General features: G+C 41.8%; 1 protein-coding gene across 2 annotated transcripts in view; it reads right to left on the reverse strand.

The window, feature by feature from the left end:
• Positions 1-12,058, reverse strand: part of styxl1 (serine/threonine/tyrosine interacting-like 1) — a 50,573-nt gene that overhangs the window by 25,160 nt on the left and 13,355 nt on the right. The window contains exons 2-4 of one of the 2 annotated variants that reach the window (XM_041197896.1): positions 10,752-10,813; positions 8,069-8,168; positions 6,508-6,641 (exon numbers count right to left, since the gene is read on the reverse strand). In XM_041197896.1, coding sequence (XP_041053830.1) covers positions 6,508-6,641; positions 8,069-8,168; positions 10,752-10,813 — 296 coding nt within the window. The remainder of the gene's footprint in view (positions 1-6,507; positions 6,642-8,068; positions 8,169-10,751; positions 10,814-12,058) is intronic. The other variant, XM_041197897.1, reaches the window with a different exon arrangement.

Consider the following 12,058-nt stretch of genomic DNA (forward strand, 5'->3'; position numbering starts at 1 on the left):
ATGAGAGTGACTGCCCTTGACATCAAGGCAGCATTTGACCAGATGCGGCATCAAAGAGCCTTTAGCAAAACTGGAGTCAAGGGGAATCAAGGTGTAAACTCTCCACTAGTTGGAATCATACCTAGCACAAAGGAAGATGGTTGTGGTTGTTGGAGGTCAATCATTTCAGTCCCAGGACATCACTGCAGGGGTTCGTCAGAGCAGTGTCCTAGGCCTAATCATCATCAGCTGCTTCATCAGTGATCTTCCTTCCATCATAAGGTCAGAAGTGAGGATGTTTGCTGATGATTGCATAATGTATAGCTCCCTTCACAACTCCGCATATATTTAATTGCCACTTATCAGCCCAGGCCTCTATGTTGCCCATATGAAGCAAGATCTGGGCAACATAGAGGCCTGGGCTGATAAGTGGTAATTAACATTTGTACCAGGTAATGACCATCTCTAACAAGAGATAATCCTAACATCTCCCTTGATGTTCAATGGCATTACCTTCACTGAATCCCCCACTATCAACATCCTGGGGGATACCATTCACCAGAAACTGAACAAGATCAGCCATATAAATACTGTGGCGACAAGTGCAGGTCAGAGGTTGGGAATTCTGTGGAGAATAACTCACCCCCCAACTCCCCAAAGCCGGTCTATAAGGCACAAGTCAGGAATGTGATGGAATACACTCCACTTGCTTGAATGAGTACAACTCTAACAACACTCAAGAAGCGCAACACCATCCAGGACAAAGCAGCCCACATGACTGGTAACCAATCCACCACCTTCAGCATCCACTCCTTTCACCACTGACACACAGCGGCAGTGTGTACCATCTACAAGATGCGCTCACCAAGGGTCTTTCGACAGCACCTTCCAAACCCACAACCTCTACCACCTAGAAGGACAAGGGGTGCAGATGCATGGGAACATCACTGTCTGTAAGCTACCCTCCAAATCACACACCATCCCAACTTTGAATTATATCGCTGTTCCTTCACTGTCGCTGGGTCGAAATCCTGGAACTCCCTCCTTAACAGCACTGTAGGTGGGCCTACACCACATGGACTGCAGCAGTTCAAGAAGGCAGCTCACCACCATCTTCTCAAGGGCAATTAGGGATTTGCAATAAAAAAGTGCTGGCCAAGCCAGCGATGCCCACCACTTACAAAAAGTTTTTTAAAAACTACCTCCCCGACCCACAGTGCCCCCTCACCCACTTATCTTCCCTCCATTGCTTCTCAAAGTGGCTTTGGGACATTTAAACTTAATATGGCTGCTAGTGCCATAAAAAGGGGGGGCAGCTTGGGCAAGGATTTTACAGCCCTGCCACAGCATGTCTCCCCCCAGCAGATGCGGCAAGCTATTTAAATCTCTATTCAGTTCGGCAGGACCATAATAGCCTGCCGGGCAGGAGGGGCAGTAAAATCCTGGCCTTGGTTTTGCCCAACACTCCGGTACTACAAAGGAGGATCCATATAGTCCACATTTCTGAGGAGAGTTGGTTCCTAGGTCTGGGTGAGTAACATGTAACTCCAGTATAAGGTATGTAAATAGGACTGTTGTGGAAATCCAATGGTGAGTGCCACTCCTTGAAAGATTTGACCCAATGTCTATTTGTAATAATTTATGAATTTCAGTATTCAGTATATAAGCCATTGCTTATCTACCATTATAGTTTTAATTTAGTTTCCCAAACTGCATTGATCTGTTCTCCATTCATTGCTACATAGTTTGCATTGTTCAGATTTAAGACCCTAGTTTCAATCTTAACCAAATCAGTCTGAAACTCAATATAAAATTCTATCATATTATGATTACTCTTCCCCAGAGGTTACTATACTCCAAGGTTACTAATTAATCCAATCTCAGTGCACAATACTAGACCTAAAATTGTCAGTTCTCTTGTTAGTTCCTTGATGCACTGAACCCTAGATCTAGAACTCATCCTTCACACTGCCACTGCAATTTTGGTCAACAAAGGCCATATGAAGAGTAAAGTCCCTCATGATTACTGTGTTATACTTGTTACATGCACCTTTGATTTTATTCTCCTCTGCCCAACATGACACCTATTGTATCAGGGCCTACAAACTACTCTCACCAGTATTTCCTGCCCATTGTTGTTTCTTAGCTCTATGCAAGCTGATTTTACATCCTGCTTTTCTGAGGTAGGTAGAAAGTCCTAAAGCACTTTAAGAAAGTGAATTACTTTTCTAAGTGAAGTCACTGTTGTAGTAGACAAATGCAGCAGCCAATTTACACATAGTTAGATCCCATAAATAGGTATGAGAAAAATTACAGATAATCTGCTTTAGCTATTGGTTGTGAGATAAACATTTAGCAGAATACTAGAGAGAACTCCCCTGCTCTGACTTGAAAGTATTATGGGATTTTTAACATCTAATGAACACTCAATTTGAGCCTTGGCTAGACTCTGCACTGAAACACAGCATCTTTGGCAGGGCAGCATTCACTCAGTGCTGCACTGAAGTGCCAAGCCCTAATTCAGTGCTTAATTTCTGCTACCAAGGTGGGTAGCTCAGGTTGGGAAATCTCCCGCCTCGCTGCACCTGCCTCGGTAGGAAGGCTGCTGAAAGGTGGGATCTTAGCTCCTGGGGTACAGGCATGGGATACAGTCAGGCCTAGAAGCAGATCATAGGCAGCCACAGGGACAACAAAGTGCTAACGCAGGCTGGTTTAAGCCTTGGTTCTCTGGTACTTTGTCTCAGTTGTTTGGTTATATTTTGGGTCCTCTAGCCCCACTTTGGTCTAGTCCTCACCGCCCACACTTCATCACCCTTCACCCACTGCCCATGTCACCTACATATTCCCAAGTCAACTTATGGCTCCTCATCCACTCCCCATGGTCCCTTATAGTCCCATGCCCAACTATGCCAAATCAATGCCAACCCACCCTTGGCCCTTATACCCTCCATGCTAACTCACCCAGTATCTGCCATGGGCAGACCTCAGGAGCCACGATGAGAAGAAATAAAATAAAGTTCTAGCCTTTACTACAGAATACTAAAAAAAAATTCCTATTCATGAGAGCCTGTTCAACCCTTTTTAAATTTCAAGAGGTTAATCTCTTATAAAAACAAACATACTTCTATTCCTAACCCCACATCAAATCCTTCCAGAGTTTCTTTGAGTGCCAATCAAACTGTGAACTAAACCCCCCTCCCCCCACTAGATAATCATAGCTTTTGGAAACCAGTCAAGCATTCATACAGAGTCTTTACAGAAATGTCAATGAACAGATACTCAAACTGCTAGAACAGAGTTTTTTTTTACTCTCACTGACACCTGCAGCCTATTTTTTATTTTTTAAGGGCTGGAAATTTAAAATAACTTCACATCATGACAGTTATATGGACCTTCTCTGGCCTTCAAGAGTCTTTACATACATTCCATAAGTTTGTGACTCCCACCCTGCGGGTAAGCCCTTTGGAGCTGTCAAAATGGGGTCTGAGTTCAGATTTCCCTCATGTGTGAATCATGCCTCGCCATTCCTTTCTCCTACCAGCAAAAATTGTATCTGTTGAAAATGGGAGTGGGACTTCAACATCTGGGTCAAGTGAGTAGAAAAGTAGCAAATGGAATTTAATTTGAAAGCTCCACAGAGTCTCCACAACTCTGTAAACATTCGAACCTAAGTCCCTGGAGTGGTGCTGGAACCCACAAGCATCTGAATCAGAAATGAGTGTGCAATCTACTGAGCCAAGCCTGGCATAAGAATACAACTATTAAGTTATTCAGAGACTAACAAAATACAACAGCAACAAATGTAACACATGGTGTATTCTGTCCTACAAAGCTAAAATAAAGCTCAATGTAACCGCAAGACAAAAGAGGGTGGAGAAGTGCTTCATCTTTCAAGGAAGCACTTTACAGCCTTCTGCAATCAACATAAGATTGAACAATTTAAGATCATAATCTCTGTTCCTATTTTTATTTTCGATTGTTTGGCTGTTTTTGGGTGGTAGCTATTGGTAATGATCCTGTCTTTTCCCACTTACACCTCTAGACACATCTTCTGTTTCTTTACTTGTCCCCTTACCACCCGCTTAGCCTTGCACCATCATTTCTTGTGTCACTTAATCTCTCCTGCCTATTCTTTTGTACTTTTCTTCTCCACCCTCCTTTGTCTGCCTCTATACTTGCTTTAAACCTGTTATGTCTCTAACCTTTTCCAATTTTGATGAAAGACCATCAACCTGAAATCTTAACTCTCTTATTCTTTCCACAGTTACAGCACCTCATGTGAATATCCACAAGTTTTTTAACCATGATGAGGGTTTATGTCTCTACCATCCTTTCAGGCAATGGGTTCCAGACCCTACCACCTTCTCTAGTGAAAAGAGTATTCCCCAATTCCTCTAAAATCTGTCAATTACTTTAAATCTATGCCTCCTGGTTACTGACCTCTCTGCTAACAGAAAAGCGCTCGTCCTATCCATTTTATTTAGGCCCCTCATAATTTTATACACCTCAATTAATTCCCCTCAGCTTCTTCTGTTCCAAAGAAAACACCTCCCAGCCTATTCAATATTTCCTCATAGCTAAAATTTTCCACGCTTGACAACATCCTCGTAAAACTCTTCAGCACCGTCTCCAGGGTGATCACATCTTTCTTGAAATGTGGTGACCAAAACTGTATACAGTATTCTAGCTGCAGTCTAAACAAGTGTTGTATACAGTCCCAGCATAACTGCCCTGTTCTTATACCATAGGTTAATAAAGAGAAGTATCCTGTATGACTTCTTGACCACCTTAGTTATTTAGCTGCCCTCAGGGATCTGTAGACATACATTCTTTCATTCCCAGTAAAGGCATGTCATAGTTACGACTTTAAACATGGACTGTATTCAGTATAAAATTCTCTGGGACTGCCTTTTCTTTTAAAAAGGGACATTATAAAGCTTCTAAGATGGCTGCCATGGGTCTGCTGACTTTTGCAATTCCTGCAAAGACTTTTGCAACTTCTGCATAGGCTTAGGACTACCTCAATTCTCTGGAAATTTTCTACTTGAATGACCACAGGTGGAGTGCCTCCCCTCGAATGGACATAACAGGACAAAACCATCTGTGGAATTCACATCTCCTATTATTTGTGGACCTATCCAAAATTCAAAATTTATACATTCCTAAACTCATTGTCTTTGAACTCGAAACTTAACAAAGAGAGCTGTAGAGAAACCAGCTCATCATAAGTAAGTGTGAATAGCCAGCATCCATCCCTCTCATTGTGTAGCAATGGCTTCTAACTTCAAATCATTCTGGGTGGACAATGGAAGTATTGATCATGTGGTGACCTAATCAAAACTGTCTTCAGAGAACCAATCCTACTTATTCCAAGCACCAGTCAGTCTACAAACAACACAAGAAATCAGCAACAGAAGCAAACAAAGCAACACCAATGCTTAAAAACTGGAGACTGCAACATCATCAGGTCTCCAAGCCTGTTCCTATTCAAGTCCACCAGTGCACAGAACTGAACACCTTAGTAATAAGACGGCAAGCAACTAACTTCGTGGCCTGCTAAAAAATCCACTTCTTCGAGGGAATCCTGCAATGACTTTAATATACAAGTTAGATTATTTAATTCACCTAATGACACTTCAAGAACCCAAGATGAGCCAATCACATAACTTACGAACTATTCCTTTGCTTGTAACTTGTAAAAGTGCACTATCCTCTTTAACTGTATTTTCCTTGAGAGTGTGTGCGCATGTGTGTGTGTGTGATGTGGCATTAGATTCTCAGTGAGAATTAGTCAGACTCAGCTTTCCCTTAACAAATCTGCGCTGTCCTTGATTAATCTGTGCCTTTCTAAATGATGATTTATATGGTCTCGCAGAACTTTTTCCAATAATTTGCCTAACACCAACGTTGAGCTGACTGGCTTGTAATTACTTGGTCTATCGCTTCCTCCCTTTTTAAACAACAGTACAATGCTAGCAGTCCTCCAATCCTCTGGCATCAATGCCTGTAGCCAGAGATGATTGGAAAATGATGGTCAGAGCCTCCACTACTTCTTCCCTTTCTTCCCTTAACAGTCTAGGGTACGTTTTATCCCCACCTGGTTATTTGTCCACTTTCAACGACGCTAAACATCTTAATATTCTCTCTCTCACTTTGTTTATCCCATCCATTATTTCACACTCTTCCTCCTAACTCCAATATATGCTTCGTCCCTCTTCTTTGTGAGGACATCCTTAAAATAACAAACAGCATGATTACTTTGTGCGACAGCAGGGCAAGTGCAGGCAGATTTTCAGGGCTGCGTCGATTCTTGTTTTAATGCCTTATAAGAGATGCAAAAGGGCACTCCGATCGTGAATGGCTTTTCCTTACCTGCAATAGTGATACCACCATTAAAACCATGTCACAGATGCAGATTTGTACAAATAATGCACAGGAAAAGTGTGAATTGACCTGTGCAACTCACTTTTATAACACAGACTCAACTATGTCAACATAAAATCAAATGGCTCTGATTACAAAACCTACCTGCGGTACGTAAAATAATTTCTGTGTCCTGAAGAATGGATAGCAGGCAGAGAAGAATTCATACCCACCATTCAGGACCCTGATAGGTTGCAGACTGACAACTTCCAGAAGTGTTGCATATTGAATAGCTGGACCTAGAATTGATGCAAAATAAATTAGTGACATGAACTTTTAACCCAAGAGTATATTTATTGTGAAATTCAGTTTAAAGAAATTGGTCTTAATTCATATATCCAATCTACCAATTCCAGAATCTGGGTCTCATACATCTGACTCAGGAGTGAAGCAATGGTTTGCGTATTCCAATTGCTTGATGGTAATTCAGAATTTAAGGGAGGAATTTTACCGGAACCCAGGTTGGGGGGCTAGAAAGCAGGGGAAGGTGAGGGCTGGTAAATGCCGGAGACCTGTGTCCTGAATGCGGCCCGGCCATTTTACCAGTGATAGTACAGGAATGCAGAAGCTGCTCCTGAACGGAGCCAGGGAGCCTATTTAAATAATTAACGGTCACGTAAAGGGCTGTTTTGAGAAGGTGGCTTTCCTACAGCTTCCTGGAATGGGGTGGGGGGATGCCATCCATGGTCCAAAGAGTGGGCCCTCAGTGGCAAAGGCTGCTCACAATTCCAATGCCACCATTTGTGGGATTACCTCCTTCCTCAAATCACCAGGGCCTATCTGCTTGGCCCCTGCAGAGAAGAAAAAATTCTGACTCCCATACGAGGATGCCTCAAAATGGAGCACCCTCTTGTTCCCCATGCAGCCTCAGAAGTGGCAATGGCACTGTCAAGATTGCAGTGCTGCCAGCAGTATTACTGACCATGTCACTGTATTAATTATGGTGGTATTTATTTCCTGTTTTCATGCAAGGTTCTACCCTTGCCTATTGAAGGCAGGCTTTGTGCTGGGGAACGATTCCATGGGTAGTGATTAATATATGTTATCTTGCCCAAATGGCCTTTATTCATCCATTACCCTTGATAATAAACATCTGCAGGCTATTCATTCACAGGTGATATCAGTGCTGGGAATGATCTTTTCTTAACATGGGTGGGCTTGGATTGTGATCAGTAGCAAGCATCCTGGCTGGCTTCCTCCTTCCTAACCCAGAGGCATAAAGGGCAACTACAGTACCCCAATCGTCACCCTGTCTGACACCAGCTAACTCAACATGGATCAGGAATCAAACCTGCAATCTTTCTCAACGTTATGGCTCAGTTACTCAACGGACAAGTGCACTGAGGCATCAGGGCAGTCAGTATTGTTATGAGTACGTACATACAATAGGGTACAAAAACGCTGCTTGGTCGGTGGCTTAAAAATTGGTGGCATTGACTCAGCCATCCCTTACGCACTCCACCCATCTATGGACTGGATTGTCAGGCAGGATGCATAACAGAGCTACCAACATGAACAACACTGTGGCTGGGATTTTCGGGTCCTGCCTGCAGCGGAACTCACAGGTGGGATGGAAAATTCGGAGTGGCAGCCAAACGTCCATTGACTTTGGGCGGGAATTTCCAGTCCCGGTCTTAACCAATATATGAGCTGATTGTACATTTACCTTCTTCATCAGATGATTTTGTGTGCCCATCATATACTACGCAATACTTTACACACTCAAGCTCTATATCCTGTGGGAGCAAATAATTTCCATCCGCATCCTGCAAAGCAAAAGTAGTGACTCATTTATTTGTATAAAATAGAAATCTATATGGGAAAAGAAGGGAAAATTGGTAACATCACACTGTACCATTCCGAGGGTCTAATATTTCAGTTGAGGCAAAAGGCCTTGCATACATGTCAAGGTATAAAGCTTACAAATATTTGGCTACTTCAGGCTGGAACCCAGCATCAATAAAGGGACTAATTTTTTTTAAATTATAAAATAATTTATCATAAAACTTATTTAAATTAGAAATGTATAATTAATTTTTAAAAATTATTTAAACATTTTCTGTCAGACTTCTCGGGGCATATTTTAATATTCTGGCATGCTGGGAGCTGGAGGGTTTGGTAACACGTTGGGAAACACTTAAGTCTGAGTTTCTTCTCATGCTGTAAAGTTAGTATGGTGGAGGGGTCTGATAGTGGGAGAGATTGTGGGGGACCAGAAGCAAGTATTCCTTGTCTTCTCTCCAAGATTGTTCTCACCTCACTGCAGCTGTTGGATTTCCCAAGGCTTGGAAACCCTGTATGGCCACAGTCAAACCTGAAAAGTAGGGTAATTCCAAGGCATCCAGCTCATTAGCGTATTCAAAATGCCAACCCACCCCTTGTCCCGCTTGAATGAAAACTGGATGTCTGTGGTTTGGAGACATCTTCCCAACACGATTCCAGTTTTTGCCCATTTAACTACCCCACCTCGACCCACACTCAATTCCACTGGCTCACTCATGTTAAAATTGCCCCCTATGACTGACATTGTAATCCACTAAGAAAATCTCCATTGACCTTGTAGGAATTACGTGGTATGATGCTAGCAAAAAATGCTTCTTACAAAGCAGATCCTTAATTATATTTGATGCAATAAGATTACACGATCCTCAACGGTTGGATTTCCTTAACAAGAAAGCAAACTCCAGCAGTACATTTACTAATTTCTTACTTATACTTCCATTTAGTTACTAAGAATGCTACATATTGTAGTTCTCTGGTCGGAACTCTGAACTTAAGAAATAGGAGCAGGAGTAGATTATAAAGCCCATTGAGATGACTTCATCATTCTATGAGGCCATGACTGATCTTCAACCTTAACTTCATCTTCCCATGCTATCCCCATATTCCTTGATTCCTTTTATGTCTAAATGCCTATCAATCTTGATTTTGAATATACTCAACAACTTATCATCCCCAGCCTTCTCAGGTAGGGAATTCCAGAGAATCAAACCCTCTGAGTGAAGATTTTTTTCCTCATCTCAGTCTGAAACAGCTGTCCTCTTATCCTGAAACTATTATCCTAATTCAAAACTTTCTAGCTAGGGGAAGAAGCCTCTCAGCATCTAAATATTGATGTAATATTATCTGTTTGTGTTGACCCGTGGAACTCTGAATTGTATTTGTGCATGATATATTGCAGACCTAGATGATAATAAAACACAAGCTTTTGAGTACTTAGATTTCACCAATTTTTAGCTAGGTTCAGTAGACGACACTCTTCTTTCTGTGTCAGAAGGTCACAGGTTCAAGCCCCACTCCAGGGCCTGAGCACATTATCTAGGTTTGCACTTCACTACAGTACTGACATATTTGGGTGAGATGTTAAACCAAGACCCATTTTCCTGTTGAGGTGGACAGAAGAGGCCTTATGGCACTAGCCATAAAATAGGGAATCCTTCTAACGTCTTGGTCAAATCACCTCCCTTGATTAACACCATCAATGCATAAGCATTTATTAGTCACGCATTTGTTGTTTGTAGGTCCCCACTGCAAGCCAATTGGTTGCCATATTTGTCCACTACACTTCAAAACTAAACCACTGAGATATCTCAAATCGCTTTACAACGCAAAGTTTGAAAATAGGTTAGGCAAGTTGTTTCATACTGCGACTATGCAGTGGCTACATGAGTGGTGTTTTCCACTAACAGCATGCGGCTGTCAATCCACACAATTGAGCAACATCATGTATGAATTTCAGTGCCGGTACATAGGCCATATATCCCAGCAACTGGCTGACTGAATCAAACAGCTTGTTCCTTCGGTTGTTCACGATAGGCAGAGTACAGACCACACTCAACCAGCCTGCTCTTGCAGAACCAAAAACAAAACATCTACTGTTAGATGTGATTCTGCAATTGGGCAGCACTCGTTGAACAATCCTGAGTGCGCTAATAGCTACATATGCAACTAAGCTAATCAGTCGAGCTTGTAATGTGGTTCATTTACGCTTGCTAGACGCAACATACATTCACATACAGGGACCCATTCTCTGCAAACAAAAGGAATATGTTCAAGCCTTGCGCCTTTTTTTAACCAGGAGCTTGGGAAGCCTTTCATTCCCTCATTGCTTTCTCCATGGCAATGCCATGACCAATCAGTCAATTTGCCAACCAATCAGCACCCTTTTATCCTGTAGTATATATTGTTGTGATAGTTTGAAATTTGGCATTCTTGCTTTGTCCTGAGGAGTGTAAGGCAAAAAACTTCAATAACATTTCTCTTTTCAGCAATTTCAATTTTAGATATCATAAGATGGGCACTTTATATAAATTATTTTTTCTTCTATTAAACAGAAAGAAAAGTGTTACCCTTCTTGCCCTTTTGGCTGTGATCACGTGACTTTCATCATATTGAGATTTGGTCCGTACATCTGTAATATGTTTTAAAAAGCGATGTTAAGTATGGATTTACATTACAGTGAAAAATGATTGGTAAGTTCATTCTGCATCAGACAAATAAAGAAAGCATGAAATGTTTTATTTGTTTCTAAAAAATCTGAGGTTTAAAATTTTGTAATGTATATTAACAGATCTCCCACAGCATTGCTCATGGTTTATAAATACAACTTCAGCCAAACAAATTTCTATAAATTATATTTGTTGCTGTTTGTGTGTGTTTTTTAACACTTGTGCTGATTATTTTTATGGAAGAAGTGGCTGAAGGTGTGACCTTAGACTCTCATTTTACTTGCAGATCTCCTTTGAGATTGCTTATTGTGATTTGGATGATAGACTGTTTTATAACACTGTGTCATACCTCAAAACATTGTATCATCAAGTCTACTGGTTTACAATAACAAGAAAAGTCAAATTGTTTTGATTACATCATATTCTTGGATTTTTACAAGTGTTTTGGGCATTAAATTCCACCACTATGCCCCTTATTTTGTCAAAGTAACATTGAGACTTTATTATATGTATATGCCAGCATATCTCCTGTTCTAGCATTCAAGGTCAGTTAGAAGTGTGTCATGGAAAAGTGTGACTTGGAAAGTGTGACATTTCCATGAAGTGTATGCTATTGTAACAAAATGAAATATTTGCATCTAGTATTGATTTAGTGACTGTGCCTTCAAATCCAATCTCCAACTAATGGCCACTTAAGGATCTCATTCCATCACTGCCGCTATTTCACTTACGGCAGCAGAAAGCCCATGCAATATGGGAAGCCTGGCAGCTTTAACTGCATGTACTGCTGGCAGACATGGGAGCGGGGGAACCTCTTTTGCAGGTCCCCTGCCGCCCCCTCGGTCTCTTGAACCTTGCCCCCTCACTCCTTGCTGAGACCCTTGACCACAGACTTAGCTGGGCTCCTCAGCATGAAGGAACTACCTGTCGTCCCAGTAGCGGCCACCGGCCCTGGCTGTCATTACTGGGACTACAGAGATGCCAGCCAATTCGATTGGCTGACAGCTCTCCATGGTAGGATTTTATCCTGAGAAAAGTGCGGAAGCCTTTTCTTAAAGGAATTAACACTCCTCCCAGTGTGAAATTGCTGCGGATAGCCATCAGGATCATAGGCAGGCCCCCCCCTTCTGACTTTTTAGACAGGGAAGGCAGTGGCCATGACGCCCTGTAAAATTTTCCAGTCTGATACCTGATTAATTGAATTGCAC

The sequence above is a fragment of the Carcharodon carcharias genome, chromosome 10 (genome assembly GCF_017639515.1).
Source record: "Carcharodon carcharias isolate sCarCar2 chromosome 10, sCarCar2.pri, whole genome shotgun sequence".
In the NCBI taxonomy this organism is placed as follows: domain Eukaryota; kingdom Metazoa; phylum Chordata; class Chondrichthyes; order Lamniformes; family Lamnidae; genus Carcharodon; species Carcharodon carcharias.